This window comes from Coregonus lavaretus (genome assembly GCF_964263955.1).
Source record: "Coregonus lavaretus genome assembly, chromosome: 22".
Classification (NCBI taxonomy): Eukaryota; Metazoa; Chordata; class Actinopteri; order Salmoniformes; family Salmonidae; genus Coregonus; species Coregonus lavaretus.
This window is the reverse complement of record NC_140009.1, coordinates 45,781,255-45,800,515: the sequence shown is the minus strand read 5'-3', so window position 1 is coordinate 45,800,515 and position 19,261 is coordinate 45,781,255. Positions and strand designations below refer to the sequence as shown.

At 45.2% G+C, this 19,261-nt stretch overlaps 2 protein-coding genes across 2 annotated transcripts in view; one reads left to right on the top strand and one right to left on the bottom strand.

Annotated features, from left to right (window-relative positions):
- The first annotated feature begins 5,965 nt into the window (after positions 1-5,965).
- The window catches only part of LOC311149370 (uncharacterized protein), a 40,716-nt gene continuing 27,420 nt past the window's right edge, over positions 5,966-19,261 (top strand). Inside the window, exons 1-3 of the mRNA XM_084186538.1 lie at positions 5,966-6,689; positions 7,152-7,253; positions 8,204-8,394. The gene's annotated coding sequence lies outside the window, so the exon portion shown is untranslated. The remainder of the gene's footprint in view (positions 6,690-7,151; positions 7,254-8,203; positions 8,395-19,261) is intronic.
- Positions 11,260-18,345, bottom strand: LOC311149968 (histone H3.2-like; the record flags this gene model as incomplete). Its single annotated transcript, XM_084187184.1, has 2 exons — positions 11,260-11,610; positions 18,202-18,345. The coding sequence occupies 2 exons, from the start codon at positions 18,343-18,345 to the stop codon at positions 11,260-11,262; spliced, it is 495 nt and encodes a 164-aa protein (XP_084043310.1).

Sequence of the window (19,261 nt, the reverse complement as noted above, 5' to 3'; positions counted from 1 at the left end):
GTAATTATTTGGATGTCTACTTTTCCCTTTTACTTGAGTCATATTATTCTGAAGTAACAGTATTTTTACTTGAGTGCAATTTTTGGCTATTCTACCCACCTCTGTATGTATATAAGCCAAGCTTACCTCCCGCCAGAGAGACACATCCTCAACCTCTGACTATGAATGCATTCAACCGTGCTGAATACAGAAACGCATGCGCGGAGCCTTCCTGATTTGGCCATGCGACTTTGACTATTGTAGATAATCCATTTGGATTGATGCCTTTTATTTCAACGCCTCAGGCAAGTAAAATGTGCAATACGTAGCTTTTAGACAGGTTAGTTAACAACATACATGGTGAGAAATGTAGACGTGCGCGTATATAATAATAATATGCCATTTAGCAGACGCTTTTATCCAAAGCGATTTACAGTCATTTGCGCATACATGTTTACGTATGGGTGGTCCCAGGGATGGAACCCACTACCCTGGCGTTACAAGCGCCATGATCTACCAATTGAGCTACAGAGGACCACGTATAAATAGATCAATTATGCCTTTTTGATGGAAATATTGAGGTGGGATTTTGGAGATCAGTTCATAATTTACGCGCGCTCTCTGCAAATAAGGCGGGCCAGCTCGATGTCCTAGGGCACGATATGCACCCTCTTTGCGTGGATGGCACACAGTTTGGTGTCCTCAAACAGACCGACCAGGTAAGCCTCGCTGGCCTCCTGCAGGGCCATCACGGCGGAGCTCTGGAAGCGCAGGTCGGTCTTGAAGAACAGGGCGATTTTTCTCCCCATGCGCTGGAAGGGCACATTGCGGATGAGCAGCTCAGTGGAGCTTTGGTAACGACGGATCTCTCTGAGACACGGTGCCGGGCCTGTAACGGGGAGGCTCTCCTGCGCGCAGCCATGGCGGCGAGCTGCATCCTGTAGGCTTTGCCACAGGTGGATTTGCGAGCGGTTTGCTTGGTTCTGGCCATGGCGCTAGCTTCCTTCTTAGACAGTCGGAGAATAGCCTCGAAATGCCCATGTGAAATGTATAAAGCCGGCAGTGGCATCTGCTGATTGGACACCATCTCCCCACCACCCCGATTGGCCCGTTACGGAGGCCTCCTCTGGCGGCTATCGGAAGGGATGCTTTGCTTCTCTTTTTTTTTGAACGCGCACCCAAAACAGTACACTGCGCGCCCAAAACAATACACTGCGCGCCCATAAAACACACTGTACGCCAAAAAACAATACACTTTGCATGCGCCCGCAATAATACACTGCGCGCCCAAAACAATAGATCACTGCCGGCCTTTACACGCAATAATTGTCGCCAAAGTCAAGAGTGAAATATTGTGTTATAATTTAATGCTAGCCTGCTATGGCAAACGAGGCCAATAGTACACTGCGCGGATGCAACTGCACACTGCGCGCAGGCAAAAGCACAATGTGCGCGCAAAAGTACACTGCCGGCCCTTTATGCGCAATAATAGTCGCTGAAGTCAAGAGTGAAATCTTGTGTTATAATTTAATGCTAGCCTGCTATGGCAAACGAGGCCAATAGTACACTGCGCGGATGCAACTGCACACTGCGCGCAGGCAAAAGCACATTGTGCGCGCAAAAGTACACTGCCGGCCCTTTATGCGCAATAATAGTCGCTGAAGTCAAGAGTGAAATCTTATGTTCTAATCTAATGCCAGCCTGCTATGGCAAACGATGCCAATAGTCCACTGCGCGCAGGCATTAGGACACTGCCGCGCGATAATATTCGCCAAAGTCAAGAGTGAAATATTTTGTTCTAATCACCACATGTTCAGTAATGGCATTTCCCCCCTTTATTCAAATTACAACCTCTCACTTTCAGTTATTTGAAATGAAATAATCTCTCAAATATCACTATATCTAAAACAAGCCATAGAAAGTTGGTTGCAATTTCAATTAAATCATCCAGAAACGACAGAACAAACTCAAATACACTAATAGGAGAAAATATTTATTTATTGATATTGTATTTTGTATAGCCTTACTTGTTGGTATCTCAGACGACCAGAACCTTAATAATAATCACCATACTTACTTCACATAGCACGGACATATAGTAGACTACTGACACTCACTCCTATGGAATGGGTATGGGGACTGGACACGCCGGGACCCAGACCCTACTGTTGTCGATCACACATATTAATGTCGTGTTCAGGGTGCTATCAGAGTTATCGGAAATACCTAGTTCCGACTGGGAAGTTTCACTTGAATGACCCTCCAAGTAGGAATTACAAGTGAGAAATAGTGAAAATGTTGTTGCCAATCTTATTGGTTTAAGAATTGTTCCGACTTCAAAACCACTTGAACACAATCATGTGGGAGTTACAACTTCCCATTTTCCACGAGAATGTGAAGTTGGCACAATACAGCATTCAAGTGCTAGTCGGTACTAGGAAACGGACATTTCTGACTTGCTAACTGGTTGAACGCGTTACAATAGCCTAAGTATATAATATGATTGACATAACCACAATAGAAAGGCCTTGGAAGTGCCATAAGTGAAAGCCGACATATTTCATTATTTTTACATTAACCTCTTTAACATGTATTAAATGAATAATGAAGAAAATTGTGTAATTTAGACTCTACGAAATATGAAATGCATTATGAAGAAAATCGTGTACTGTTGCCTACACGGAAAAGGGGCCTTTCTGACCAAAAGTGCACCAGTATCCCAAAGTATTAATCGAAATCAAGCATAGAAAACAGCGTTAGCATTAATAAAACAATTTTTCCCACGAATTAAGTTGCACGTAAATGTGTCTATTTTCTCACAAATGATGTTCAGAAAATCTCAAACAGTACATAGGCATACAACTACAATGTTTGAAACATTATTAAATAAAGACAACATTTCTGTATATTTATAACGTTTAATTAGCCATAATAAAGAAAATAAAGAAAAATAGTCTATCCGTTTATGGTTGTTGTGTGTTAAATTGCTGTCTTTTCGCACGAATTAAGTAGCACATAAATTTGTGTCTTTTCACACAGAAACGCACGAAATCTGCTGAAATACATTATGCTACCTGTGGTTTTCTCGAGCACGGTTATATGTCAGACATTTAAACGGCGACGGATAGGGGAAAGCAAACCCCGTATTGAGTCAATACTGTCATCGATTGGTAAACATAATCCTTAACGTAAATATCCCAGGTTAGTACACAACGATTTTCCTTACATGTTGTGCTAGGTCCATCACCCCCTTCATCTTGCTGGGGAAAAAAATAACACACAAACACAGACATTTTTCAATGTTGGGAACAAATTTTACATGAACATTTAAATCAAGATGGATTAAGAGATGCCCAGGCTGATGCGCAAAGGCAACTACGCCGAGCGTGTGGGTGCTGTCGCACCAGTCTACCTGGCTGCCGTGCTCGAGTGCCTGACTGCTGAGATCCTGGAGTTGGCCGGAGACATTGCCCGTGCAAACAAGAAGCCCCCATTACCTACTCCCCAAGAAGACCGTCAAAGCCAAGTAAATTCGCTACTGCGGCTTCAACTTGACAACTCAACCTCGAAAGGCTATTTTAAGAGCCAACCAATTGAGTGGGTGTATACACAATTATGTCGACTATTTCTTACATACATGGCACTATATCATGTTCCCACATGAGGCCATGAATGAACAATAACACCTACTAGGCCTCGTTTGCCATAGCAGGCAAGCATTAGATTAGAACACAAGATTTCACTCTGGACTTTGGAGACTAATATTCCGCATAAAGGGCCGTCAGTGTGCTGTTGCGCGCACACAGTGTGCTTTTGCCGGAGCGCAGTGTGTAGATGTGTGCAGGCAGTGTACCATTGGCCTCGTTTGCCATAACAGGCTAGCATTAAAATATAACACAAGATTTCACTCTTGACTATTATTGCGCGCAAAGGGCCAGCAGTGTGCTATTGTACGCACGCGCTTAGTGGACTATTGTTTTGGGCGCCCAGTGTATTGTGTTGGGCGCGCGGTCCTAAAAAAAAGAAGCAAAGCATCCCTTCCAGTAACCGACAGAGGAGTCCTCCGCAATGGGCCAATCGGGGTGGTGGGGAGATGGTGTCCAATCAGCAGATGCCACTGCCGTCTTTATACATTTCACATGGGCATTTCGAGGCTATACTCCGACTGCAAATCCACCCTTGACAAAGCCTACAGGAAGCAGCTCAACGCCAAGTCTGCGCGGAGGAGCGCCTCCCAGTTATAGGCCCGGCACCGTGTCTCAGAGAGATCCGTTGTTACCAAAGGGCCACTGAGCTGCTCATCCGCATTGTGCCCTTCCAGCGCCTGTGGAGAAAAATCGCCGACCTGCGCTTCCAGAGCTCCGCCGTGATGGCCCTGCAGGAGGCTAGCGAGACTTACCTGGTCGGTCTGTTCGAGGACACCAAACTGTGTGCCATCCACGCAAAGAGGGTGACCATCGTGTCCTAGGACATCCAGTTGGCCCGCCTTATTCGCAGAGAGCGCGCGTAAATTATGACTTGATCTCCAAAATCCCACCTCCATATTTCCATCAAAAAGGCACAATTTATATATTTATTCGTGGTCCTCTGTAGCTAAATTGGTAGAGCATGGCGCTTGTAACGCCAGGGTAGTGGGTTCGATCCCCGGGACGTAAAAATGTATGCGCACATGACTGTATGTCGCTTTGGATAAAAGCGTCTGTTAAATGGCTTATTATATACGCGCACCTCTACATTTCTCAACATGTATGTTGTTAACTAACCCGTCTAAAAGCTACGTATTGCACGTTTTACTTGCCTGAGGCGTTGAAATAAAAGGCACCTGCTGGATCAGAAGTCATGTGGCCAACACTCTGCTTAAAATCATTAAGAGCTATAAGGAGTCCATCAACTAACTGGTCAGTCAAGTCATACAGGGAGGGATTTCATGGCCACCTGCTGGAGCAGAGGCAATGTTTGCCAACACTGGCCTTAAAATCATTAGGAGCTATAAGTTATAAGTCAACTCATCATTCAAGTAATATAGGGAGGGATCTTAGCACCACCTGCTGGATCAGAAGTACTCTTCACCGTAGGATCAGAGAGCCATCATCTCTCAACCGGTGCAATTTTCATAAGTATGTGGTAAAAAAAAAAATACAACAGCTCATCATATAGGCAGTGGTTTCAAAACTCTAAGCACATGTTCAAGTAGAGCACACCAAATCATACAGGTACTTGTTCACCACACTGAATCAGTGTTTAATCTAGAAATACATGCTTCGCATTGCAATACATGTTCTTGTAAAGTCATTGCTTTCCACAATGCAATGCTCACATCACTTTCCGTGTGATATTGTTGTTCATTTGTTCAAATATATTTGACTATGACCTAATCCGACTGCTCTGAATTCATAATCACTTCACAGTTTGGTGTTAACCTACCGATTTTCAACTGCTTTGCCTACTGCAGATTAGGAACACTGTCATGAAAATGTATGGTTGGGAAGTCTAAAATGAGGGTAACTCCCCTTAAGGTAAATGTCTGTGTTCTGAGTGGCAAAAAAACAAACAATGTTTTATAACATTTAGATATGTGCATACTGGCTTTCCTTAGGCAAACGCATTTAGAAGGGAAAGAAGTGGAACCAATTAATACTTTTCTTGCTCTTCAATCAAAACAAAACCTTCACAAAGTGGTGCGTTTTGCCCCAAAATGACCCCTGAGGATTAGTGTGTTCTCATTTGTCAGTAATTGACCCTGACATACTCCCTTTAAATTGTACTATTTTACTCAAATATATACTGTAATGTACTACTATTATGATGATGACTATTATATGATTTTACTTCACGGTAAGTAGATCAAAATGCTGATGTTGACAAGATCAGAGCCTCGTTCGTTCCTTTTTCAAACTCCCCGACGGTAGATGGCGCTGATGAGCGCCACTGAACCATATGCGCTGCACCCCGAAGTTAGTGACAGAAGAAGAGATACTATTGCTGCGAAATACAAAAACGGTCACTACCTCAAGAAGTCTGATAATAAATTGAGCTGAGACGAGACTAGGTATGTAACAATGAAATGTCGTCCAATTGAGTACTCACTCTCTTAAACTTTAAATCTTGAAGTAAATTATTTGTTTGTGCGTGTGAACATGATTTAGTGTGGTGAATGTATTCCAAATCATTTAACATAAATACAGGAAATGATGTGCAAAAATCAGCCGCTTTTGCAAGTCAAATCTATGCTGGACAAATGCACATTATTTTAATGACAGTTTTTTGATTACATGTTTTGTCTGCGCATTTGTTGGGTCGTATGTGACCGATGGTTAGCGAGCTCTCGTTTGGTCATGTGTTACTAGCTAACGTAGCCTAGACTAGCTAGCTAGCTAGACATTTGCACGCCAAAAGACAGGAAGTGATCAACCAGTGTCCCAGTGTTGAAGACATGAAAGACAGATAGCCTGCTCTGTTTAGAAGCCTCTCAGGTGAGTCGGCAGGCAAAAAAAGGAAATGCCAAATGATGTCTTCACTATGACAAACCTCTTTGTTATGAGCCTTGCTTGATGATATTTCAGTATTTGTCTTTCAGATCAATGAACAATTCCACAGGCTCACCGCAAAGCATCTTGAGGCAAGGTTTATGCAGGACACCCCTAAGCTGCTGTCCTTATTCCATTCCAAGGGAGGAGTACTTTCAGACAGATTGCGGGTCATGCTGGATGGTAAAGTATCCTCAGGAAAAATGCACTGTTTTGTATTTAGCTGGCTGATGTTCGGTGCTGCAATTTAAGCCACGGGCCCCACTGTGCTATTGTACACCTTTTGCTAAAATAGGATACTTGGGTCGGTGATTTCATATATTTCACATGCACAGATTGAATCCAATGAGATCAGTGATTTTATTCTATATCAGAGTCATGATGTGAGTTCAGTGAGGAATTATTGTTCAGCTTTACTGGAGGTGGCCTCATTAAAGACTACCGTGTGGGGGCAATAAAGCATTTTCATCCATGAATATTCGATCACGTGTGTGTGTGTGTGTGTGTGTGTGTGTGTGAGAGAGAGAGGGAGAGAATGTTCACTGCAATCTGATAACAAATAAGGGCATGTCGTAATCCAGGTGGAATAAAATGTGTTCCCCACATTGACAGAATGTCTGTATTTGTGTGTTATTTATTTTACAGGAAGCTGAGGGGGGTCATTTCCTGCAAGACCTTGCGCAACATGTAAAGCAAATCTATGCGATCAACAAGGAGGGTGCCGTGGCGAGTGATGGTCCAGAGGAGGTAGGCGTCATCCTTAAGTGATCACCGGTCTGAGTTTTGCAAAGGCTTCTGCCATTCTTCTTGGCATGACATACAGTGAGGGGAAAACAATATTTGATCCCCTGCTGATTCTGTACGTTTGCCCACTGACAAAGAAATGATCAGTCTATAATTTGAATGGTAGGTTTATTTGAACAGTGAAAGACAGAATAACAGCAAAAACTTCCAGAAAAAAACGCATGTCCAAAATGTTATGAATTGATTAGCATTTTAATGAGGGAAATGTATTTGACCCCCTCTCAATCAGAAAGATGTCTGGCTCCCAGGTGTCTTTTATACAGGTAACGAGCTGAGATTAGGAGCACACTCATAAAGGGAATGCTCCTAATCTCAGCGTGTTACCTGTGTAAAAAAAATTTATGTATAAAAGACACCGGTCCACAGAAGCAATCAATCAATCAGATTCCATACTCTCCGCCGTGGCCAAGACCAAAGACCTCTCAAGGATGTCAGGGACAAGATACTTATTTCCCTCATTAAAATGCAAATGAATTTATAACATTTTTGACATGCGTTCTTCTGGATTGTTTTGTTGTTATTCTGTCTCTCACTGTTCAAATAAACCTACCATTACAATTATAGACTGATCATGTCTTTGTCAGTGGGCAAACGTACAAAATCAGCAGGGGATCAAATACTTTTTCCCCTCACTGTATGCTCTGAATCTCAGCCACCCCTAAAAGCCGGAGTACACGTTCAAGGCATTCCAGAAAGTGTTTGTGGAGCTGGACTGCTCAAAGCTCACAGTCAAGATGACAGGCCTCAAGAACAAATGACTGTCTTAAGCAGAATGCCAGGCCAGAGGACAATTGTCATAGACTGAATGTCAGGGTTACTTTGTAACACCTTTGTAGTTAAACGCTGAGGTGCCTTTTGGAACTCTTCTCTCCCTTAATTTTTTCTGGTAGCAGGTCAGGAACGGTGTCCTCTACCACAGGCCCGCTTGTTGTTGGTGAAGCCGCCTGGGGCACAGAATCTGTGCTGGGACCAACCTCTGCCTACCGGGGGATGGTCACCGAGAGGCGGGGCTTGAGCACATTGCGGTCTGGGACCCCGTCCCCGATGGGCCCGTGGCGGTCATCTAGGCTAAAGAGGTTAGAGGGTAAGGAAGACACGTTTATTCTGCAAGGTGTGTTTTAAAGGGTCACTGCCACAGTATTTTCCATTGTGTTTTTGTATACAAGAGATACCAAATACAGTGGGGGAAAAAAGTATTTAGTCAGTCACCAATTGTGCAAGTTCTCCCACTTAAAAAGATGAGAGAGGCCTGTAATTTTCACCATAGGCACACGTGAACTATGACAGACAAATTGAGGGAAAGAAATCCAGAAAATCACATTGTAGGATTTTTTATGAATTTATTTTCAAATTATGGTGGAAAATAAGTATTTGGTCAATAACAAAAGTTTCTCAATACTTTGTTATATACCCTTTGTTGGCAATGACACAGGTCAAACGTTTTCTGTAAGTCTTCACAAGGTTTTCACACACTGTTGCTGGTATTTTGGCCCATTCCTCCATGCAGATCTCCTCTAGAGCAGTGATGTTTTGGGGCTGTCGCTGGGCAACACGGACTTTCAACTCCCTCCAAAGATTTTCTATGGGGTTGAGATCTGGAGACTGGCTAGGCCACTCCAGGACCTTGAAATGCTTCTTACGAAGCCACTCCTTCATTGCCCGGGCGGTGTGTTTGGGATCATTGTCATGCTGAAAGACCCAGCCACGTTTCATCTTCAATGCCCTTGCTGATGGTAGGAGGTTTTCACTCAAAATCTCACGATACATGGCCCCATTCATTCTTTCCTTTACACGGATCAGTCGTCCTGGTCCCTTTGCAGAAAAACAGCCCCAAAGCATAATGTTTCCACCCCCATGCTTCACAGTAGGTATGGTGTTCTTTGGATGCAACTCAACATTCTTTGTCCTACAAACACGACGAGTTGAGTTTTTACCAAAAAGTTATATTTTGGTTTCATCTGACCATATGACATTCTCCCAATCCTCTTCTGGATCATCCAAATGCACTCTAGCAAACTTCAGATGGGCCTGGACATGTACTGGCTTAAGCAGGGGGACACGTCTTTCACTGCAGGATTTGAGTCCCTGGCGGCGTAGTGTGTTACTGATGGTAGGCTTTGTTACTTTGGTCCCAGCTCTCTGCAGGTCATTCACTAGTTCCCCCCGTGTGGTTCTGGGATTTTTGCTCACCGTTCTTGTGATCATTTTGACCCCACGGGTTGAGATCTTGCGTGGAGCCCCAGATCGAGGGAGATTATCAGTGGTCTTGTATGTCTTCCATTTCCTAATAATTGCTCCCACAGTTGATTTCTTCAAACCAAGCTGCTTACCTATTGCAGATTCAGTATTCCCAGCCTGGTGCAGGTCTACAATTTTGTTTCTGGTGTCCTTTGACAGCTCTTTGGTCTTGGCCATAGTGGAGTTTGGTGTGTGACTGTTTGAGGTTGTGGACCGGTGTCTTTTATACTGATAACATGTTCAAACAGGTGCCATTAATACAGGTAACAAGTGGAGGATACCTTTTCTCTTAAGGGATCTGATTAAGTGAATCCAAAGTAAAAATGTGAACCTTTTCTGAGTTGGTCTAAATGAATATATCATGTAACATTTAGTACATAATAGGATGAATCATTCAGGTAAAATAACACAATGTCATGGATCTATTTGAGTTGAATCAACGTAATATAATCATTTTTACTTCTATCATCTTTACTCAATGTATTTTACCACATCTAAACAACTTACTCAAACTTATCTACTCATAAAAACAAGCAACAATATCTACTCAATAATATGACGTGTGCTTTTGTTGACTGTAATAGTTTGAGTACATTCCACAAAGTCATTTTTTACAGTGTATCTAAAGACACGTTTGTTGTGGTGATGCACTTTTTCTTTGACGTTGAACTTGCATTGAACAGACAAATCCATTTCGTTAAAACCCTTTTGTAGTATGACCTAGGAATATTTGTTGATGATCCTAATGTCGATGCTTGAATAGTGATTGGTTGTTGGTGAAATATTGCTGAGAACCCATCGTTTCCTGCCCTTTTTTGACTATTGAGCAATTCAGAAACATTTGTTTTGCTATTGGTTTCATAATTCTCACCTGGACAAGTAATTTGTGAAAACCAGAGTTCAGCAGTTGGCATTAAAGCGATCGAACCAAGTCATCCTAATAGGCTAGTATTAGCCTAAAGCAGGGTTTCCCAAACTCGGGCCACGTTTTGGGAGTTTTTGCCCTAGCACTACACAGCTGATTCAAATAATCAACTCCTCATCATCAAGCTGGGATTATTAGAATCAGCTGTGGAGTGCTAGGGCAAAACATAAAACGCGCACCACTTGGGGACCCCAGGACCGCTTCTGGGAAACGCTGGGGTAAAGAGCTAATACTAAAAGGGACTCAGATGTGCGCACACATTGGCAGTACCCGAGTTTAAACACAAGATGTCCTCCGTGCTCCACTGTAAAGTTTTGGCCTCTGCATGAGTCTCTCAGCAGCACTGCAACATGGGACTTTCAAAGTAGTTGGCATGCAATGTTTTTTCTTGACTGCATGCAAGGCTATTACACACAACTAATAGTGTCAATTATTCATCTGAACACAATTTTTGTTACTATTCGGCCTATATTATCACTTGTTTCTTTTTCCCCTCCTTTGTAAAGCATTTTACTGTGCTACTATAGTCCAAAGGAAGTGGATGATGCCAGATGGTTGTATATACACACACACACACACACACACACACACACACACACATTGAAGCTAGACTTCAGGCAACTAAAAGGTGCAATACGTAGCTTTTAGATGTGTTAGTGAACAACATACATGGTGGGTAATGTAGAGGTGCGTGTATAAATGGAACAATTATGCCTTTTTGATGCAAATATGGAGGTGGCTCTTAAAATAGCCTTTGGGGGATTTTGGAGATCAGGTCAACCTCATTTATGCGCGCTCTCCGCGAATACGGCGGGCCAGAAGGATGTCCTTGGGCATGATGGTCACCCGCTTGGCGTGGATGGCGGACAGGTTGGTGTCCTGGAACAGGCCGACCAGGTAAGCCTCGCTAGCCTCCTGCACGGCCATCACGGCGGAGCTCTGGAAGCACAGGTCGGTCTTGAAGTTCTGGGTGATTTCTCTCACCAGGTGCTGGAAGGGCAGCTTGCGGATGAGTAGCTCAGTGGACTTCTGGTAACGACGGATCTCAATCAGAGCCACGGTGCTGGGCCTGTAATGGTGAGGCTTCTTCACACCGCCGGTGGCCGGGGCGCTCTTGCGAGCAGCCTTAGTGGTGAGCTGCTTCCTGGGGGCTTTGCCACGGGTGGATTTGCGAGCGGTTTGCTTGGTTCTGATTTAAGGGTTTTTATTAAAATCATACAAAAACCATACATCATAAATCATTGAATTTCCATACAATATTTGCATCATGCCACACCATACTCACTCCTGTATCCTCTCACCCTCGTCTTTCCACCACCCCATCACTATTAACTAACCAACCAACAACACCATCATAATAATAAAACACTATGCCATTCAGCAGTCACTTTCCCGTCATGCGTGCTTACATTTTACATTTACATTTACATTTTAGTCATTTAGCAGATGCTCTTATCCAGAGCGACTTACAGGAGCAATTAGGGTTAAGTGCCTTGCTCAAGGGCACATTTACGTCATCTAGCGACTTACAAATTGGTGCATTCACCCTATAGCCAGTGGGATAACCACTTTACAATTATTATTATTATTATTATTATTATATTTTTTTTGGGGGGGGTAGAAGGATTACTTTATCCTATCCCAGGTGTTCCTTAAAGAGGTGGGGTTTCAAATGTCTCCGGAAGGTGGTGAGTGACTCCGCTGTCCTGGCGTCGTGAGGGAGCTTGTTCCACCATTGGGGTGCCAGAGCAGCGAACAGTTTTGACTGGGCTGAGCGGGAACTATGCTTCCGCAGAGGAAGGGGAGCCAGCAGGCCAGAGGTGGATGAACGCAATGCCCTCGTTTGGGTGTAGGGACTGATCAGAGCCTGAAGGTACGGAGGTGCCGTTCCCCTCACTGCTCCATAGGCAAGCACCATGGTCTTGTAATGGATGCGAGCTTCAACTGGAAGCCAGTGGAGTGTGCGGAGGAGGGGGGTGACGTGAGAGAACTTGGGAAGGTTGAACACCAGACGGGCTGCGGCATTCTGGATGAGTTGTAGGGGTTTAATGGCACAGGCAGGGAGCCCAGCCAACAGCGAGTTGCAGTAATCCAGACGGGAGATGACAAGTGCCTGGATTAGGACCTGTGCTGCTTCCTGTGTAAGGCAGGGTCGTACTCTCCGAATGTTGTAGAGCATGAACCTGCAGGATCGGGTCACCGCCTTGATGTTAGCGGAGAACGACAGGGTATTGTCCAGGGTCACGCCAAGGCTCTTCGCACTCTGGGAGGAGGACACAACGGAGTTGTCAACCGTGATGGCAAGATCATGGAACGGGCAGTCCTTTTCCGGGAGGAAGAGCAGCTCCGTCTTGCCAGCGTTCAGCTTGAGGTGGTGATCCGTCATCCAAACTGACATGCAGAGATGCGATTCGCCACCTGGTTATCAGAAGGGGGAAAGGAGAAGATTAGTTGTGTATCGTCAGCGTAGCAATGATAGGAGAGGCCATGTGAGGATATGACAGAGCCAAGTGACTTGGTGTATAGGGAGAAAAGGAGAGGGCCTAGAACTGAGCCCTGGGGGACACCAGTGGTGAGAGCACATGGTGCGGAGACAGCTTCTCGCCACGCCACTTGGTAGGAGCGACCGGTCAGGTAGGACGCAATCCAGGAGTGAGCCGCGCCGGAGATGCCCAGCTCGGAGAGGGTGGAGAGGAGGATCTGATGGTTCACAGTATCAAAGGCAGCAGACAGGTCTAGAAGGACAAGGGCAGAGGAGAGAGAGTTAGCTTTAGCAGTGCGGAGAGCCTCCGTGACACAGAGAAGAGCAGTCTCAGTTGAATGACCAGTCCTGAAACCTGACTGGTTTGGATCAAGAAGGTCATTCTGAGAGAGATAGCAAGAGAGTTGGCTAAAGACGGCACGCTCAATAGTTTTGGAAAGAAAAGAAAGAAGGGATAATGGTCTGTAGTTTTTGACATCAGTGGGATCGAGTGTTGGTTTTTTGAGAAGGGGTGCAACTCTCGCTCTCTTGAAGTCGGAAGGGACATGGCCAGCGGTCAAGGATGAGTTGATCAGCAAGGTGAGGTAGGGGAGAAGGTCACCGGAGATGGTCTGGAGAAGAGAGGAGGGGATGGGGTCAAGCGGGCAGGTTGTTGGGCGGCCTGCAGTCACTAGTCGCAAGATTTTATCTGGAGAGAGAGGGGAGAAAGAAGTCAAAGCATAGGGTAGGGCAGTGTGAGCAGGACCAGCAGTGTCATTAGACTTAACAAACGAGGATCGGATGTCGTCAACCTTCTTTTCAAAGTGGTTGACGAAGTCATCCACAGAGAGGGAGGAAGGGGGGGGGGGGGGGGGATTCAGCAGTGAGGAGAATGTGGCAAAGAGCTTCCTAGGGTTAGAGGCAGATGCTTGGAATTTAGAGTGGTAGAAAGTGGCCTTAGCAGCAGAAACAGATGAAGAAAATGTAGAGAGGAGGGAGTGAAAAGATGCCAGGTCGGCAGGGAGTTTAGTTTTCTTCCATTTCCGCTCAGCTGCCCGGAGCTCTGTTCTGTGAGCTCGCAATGAGTCATCAAGCCACGGGGCTGGAGGGGAGGACCGAGCCGGCCGGGAGGAAAGGGGACACAGGGAGTCAAAGGATGCAGAAAGGGAGGAGAGGAGGGTTGAGGAGGCAGAATCAGGAGATTGGAGGGAGAAGAATTGAGCAGAGGGAAGAGATGATAGGATGGAAGAGGAGAGAGTAGTGGGAGAGAGAGAGCGAAGGTTGCGGCGGCGCGTTACCATCTGTGTAGGGGCAGAGTGAGTAGTGTTGGAGGAGAGCGAGAGAGAAAAGGATACAAAGTAGTGGTCGGAGACATGGAGGGGAGTTGCAGTGAGATTAGGAGAAGAGCAACATCTAGTAAAGATGAAGTCAAGCGTATTGCCTGCCTTGTGAGTAGGGGGGGATGGTGAGAGGGTGAGGTCAAAAGAGGAGAGGAGTGGAAAGAAGGAGGCAGAGAGAAATGAGTCAAATGTAGACGTAGGGAGGTTGAAATCCCCCAAAACTGTGAAGGGTGAGCCATCCTCAGGAAAGGAACTTATCAAGGCGTCAAGCTCATTGATGAACTCTCCAAGGGAACCTGGAGGGCGATAGATGACATTTACATTTTAGTCATTTAGCAGACGCTCTTATCCAGAGCGACTTACAGTTAGTGAATACATATTTTTTTTATACTGGCCCCCTGTGGGAATCGAACCCACAACCCAGGCGTTGCAAACGCCATGCTCTATCAACTGAGCTACATCCCTGCCGGCCATTCCCTCCCCTACCCTGGACGACGCTGGGCCAATTGTGCGCCGCCCATGAGTCTCCCGGTCGCGGCCGGCTGCGACAGAGCCAGGATTCGAACCAGGATCTCTAGTGACACAGTTAGCACTGCGATGCAGTGCCTTAGACCACTGCGCCACTCAGGAGACTTCAAGATGACAAGGATATTAAGCTTAAATGGGCTAGTGACTGTGACAGCGTGGAATTCAAATGAGGAGATAGACAGATGGGTTAGGGGAAAAATTGAGAATGACCACTTGGGAGAGATGAGGATTCCTGTGCCACCACCCCTCTGACCAGATGCTCTCGGGGTATGCGAGAACACATGGTCAGACGAGGAGAGAGCAGTAGGAGTAGCAGTGTTTTCAGTGGTAATCCATGTTTCCGTCAGCGCCAGGAAGTCGAGGGACTGGAGGGTAGCATAGGCTGGGATGAAGTCAGCCTTGTTGGCGGCAGAACGGCAGTTCCAGAGGCTGCCTGAGACCTGGAACTCCAGGTGTGTGGTGCGTGCAGGGACCACCAGGTTAGAGAGGCAGCAGCCACGCGGTGTGAGGCGTTTGTGTAGCCTGTGCGGAGAGGAGAGAACAGGGATAGGCAGAGGCATAGTTGACAGGCTGCAGCAGATGGCTACAATAATGCAGAGGAGATCGGAATGAAATGAACTAAACATCTGGGAAAGGAGAGAGCAGGCCTCCCTCACCGAAAAAAATATATAGCTCTCCCAACTTCCACCTCAGAAACTATAATTGTTTCACTGAACCACCCGAATAAAACTCTCCCAACTTCCACTTTAGAAATTAGAATTGTTGTAAACTACAGCAGACTGTTATCAGTAGCTGTAATTAAGTACAGTAGCTACCAACCACCTAACGTTAGTGCCTCGGATAATGAGGTTAGAAAAACAGCTGAATGGTGGCAGCTAGCTGGCTCAATCACAGGTACTCTTAAGCATGAAATAACATTGGAAACAACTAACCACAGTTGCTAAAAGTTACCAGTAGCTACCCGCTAGCTAGCTAGCTAGCTTTGTTGGTCCAAGTAGTGGGTAAGCTAGCCTCGTGCTTCGCCGGGGTCCGCCGAATACAATACTTACCTACAATAATTACCTACAATAACCTACAATAACTACCTGAGTAAGCTACCTATAATACCAAACTACAATACCTACCTACAATCTAAATACATGGTTTAAGCTTTACTCAACACCATATAAGAAGCCAAGCTTACCTTTCATAACGCAGCAATGATTAAGCGTTGGGTAGCTAGCACAAAGATATTGTATTTAGCTACTACAGTACAGCCAGCTGGTAGTGTTGGCTAGCTAGCAATGGCTGCTGTGTTGACTTTGTTTGAAAAACGGCGTCGCTGCGAACGAATGTAGCTGGCTAAAAGGATATTGTTTTTAGTTGCTACCGTTGCTAATAGCTACTCGCCAGCTAATCCAGGAGGTGAGTTTGCTAGCTAGCTTCGTGCTACACCCGGCACCGGCGAATACAAAAGTAACCTACAATAACTACACAACAGCTACCCACAACAGCCCACGATGCCTACCTATACTACTTAATAACTGGTCCTCTGTAGCTCAGCTGGTAGAGCACAGCGCTTGTAACGCCAAGGTAGTGGGTTCGATCCCCGGGACCACCCATACACAAAAATGTATGCACGCATGACTGTAAGTCGCTTTGGATAAAAGCGTCTTCTAAATGGCATATTATATTTTATTATATTATATTATATTATTATATTATTATATTTATATTATTATATTAATAATATACAGCCCACGATGCCTACCTATAATACCTAACTACAATCTAAATACATAGTTTAAGCCTTACTCGACAAAGCCCAAGCTATGTATAAAGCCAAACTGGCAGACTGCAATCAGTAGCCGTAATTAAGTACAGCAGCTACCAACCACCTAACGTTAATGATAATGAGGTTAGAAAAACAGCTGAATGGTGGCGGCTAGCTGGCTCAATCACAGGTACTCTTACGCGTGAAATAACATTGGAAACAACTAACCACAGTTGCTGAAAGTTACCAGTAGCTACCCGCTAGCTAGCTAGCTTTGTTGGTCCAAGTAGTGGGTAAGCTAGCCTCGTGCTTCGCCGGGGTCCGCCGAATACAGTCCTTACCTACAATAATTACCTACAATAACCTACAATAACTACCTGAGTAAACTACCTATAATACCTAACTACAATACCTACCTACAATCAAAATACATGGTTTAAGCTTTACTCAACACCATTTTACGTGGTCGGCCCCGGGGACCGAACCCGGGGACCGAACCCGCTACCATGGTGTTACAAGCGCCACACTCTACCAACTGAGCCACATAGGACCACCAAAAAAACAGAAAATTCACATCTTATATACCGCCACAAACAATAACACTAAATACACCTCAGGGGAGCACCTTCCCTCCCCTTTTTACCCAGCCACAAAAACACACCCTCACACCTTCCTCCCTACCCCTCTATACTAAACCTAAACACCCCCTCTACACTAACCCTAAACCCCCCTTCCACCTCTCCTGAGCAGCATGCTGCCCCCACTTCTTCTCCTCTCCCTTCATCCTCATTTGAGTTTGTTCTGTCGTTTCTGGATGAATAAATTGAAATTGCAACCAACTTTCTATGGCTTGTTTTAGATATAGTGATATTTGAGAGATTATTTCATTTCAAATAACTGAAAGTGAGAGGTTGTAATCTGAATAAAGGGCTAAAATGCCATTATTGAACATGTGGTGATTAGAACACAAGATTTCACTCTTGACTTTGGCGACTATTATTGAGCAACAGTGTCCTGTTGCCTGCGCGCAGTGTACTATTGGCATCGTTTGCCCTAGCAGGCTAGCATTAGATTAGAGCATAAGATTTCACTCTTGACTTCGGCGACTATTATTGCGTGTAAAGGCCGGCAGTGTACTATTGTTTTGGGCGTGCAGTGTATTATTGCGGGCGCACGCAAAGTGTATTGTTCTGGGCACGCAGTGTACTGTTTTGAGCAAAGCATCCCTTCCGATAGCCGACAGAGGAGGCCTCCGCAACGGGCCAATCGGGGTGGTGGGGAGATGGTGTCCAATCAGCAGATGCCACTGTCGGCTTTATACATTTCACATGGGCATTTCGAGGCTATAATCCGACTGTCTAAGAAGGAAGCTAGCGCCATGGCCAGAACCAAGCAAACCGCTCGTAAATCCACCCGTAGCAAAGCCTACACGTTGCAGCTCACCGCCAAGGCTGCGCGCAGGAGCGCCTCCCCGTTACAGGCCCGGCACCGTGTCTCAGAGAGATCCGTCGTTACCAAGGGTCCACTGAGCTGCCCACAATGTGCCCTTCCAGTGCTTGTGGAAAAACATCGCCCAGTTCTTCAAGAACGACCTGCGCTTCAAGAGCACCGCTGTGATGGCCCTGCAGGAGGCTAGCGAGGCTTACCTGGTCGGTCTGTTTGAGGACACCAAATTGTGTGCCATCCACACAAAGAGGGTGCATATTGTGTCCTAGGACATCCAGCTGGCCCGCCTTATTCGCAGAGAGCGCGGGTAAATTATGACCTGATCTCCAAAATCCCACCTCCATATTTCCATCAAAAAGGCACAATTGATCTATTTATTTGTGGTCCTCTGTAGCTCAATTGGTAGAGCATGGCGCTCGTAACGCCAGGGTAGTGGGTTCGATCCCCGGGACGTAAAAATGTATGCGCACATGACTGTATGTCGCTTTGGATAAAAGCGTCTGCTATATGGCTTATTATATACGCGCACCTCTACATTTCTCACCATGTTGTTGTTAACTAACCTGTCTAAAAGCTACGTATTGCATGTTTTACTTGCCTGAGGTGTTGAAATAAAAGGCATCAATCCAAATGGATGATCTACAATAGTCAAAGTTGCATGGCAGGCCGAAAAACTCCAACCAAACAATTGGCCAAATCAGGAAGGACAAAGGCATGCATTTCTGAAATGTATAGCGCCTCTGCCCAGTTGGCAAGGGATATTTCCCGTTTGAGGGAATTCTGACATGCTAAAGGCACAGTTCAGTACACCCCTCATCCAATAAACCCCAGCAACTTCATTTAGGATACTCGTTACGGTATAGGGGATGCATTTGTTACATACCGTACGTCTCTGATCTGGTCAATATCAGCATTTTGCTCTACTTACTGTGAAGTAAAATCATATTAGTCATCATCATAACATTAGTACATCACAGTATATATCATCCCCCCTCCTGTAATTCTCACAGAAACCCCTTTATTTCGGCAACATTTTTTTCAACACTTTCCCTGGATGTCCCTAGTCTTGCTCAACCAAAAATCTGTCATTTCTACTTTTTAAGTCACTGCAACAAAATAATTTTTGAGGTGCATTGATGTAATATTTTGTCATTGAGTAAAAGTTATATAGGCTATATAATGTAATGAAATCTAGAAACATATTTTATATACATATACCAGTAGGGGAGCCTACAGATAAATAATGCACTTGTCACGTAC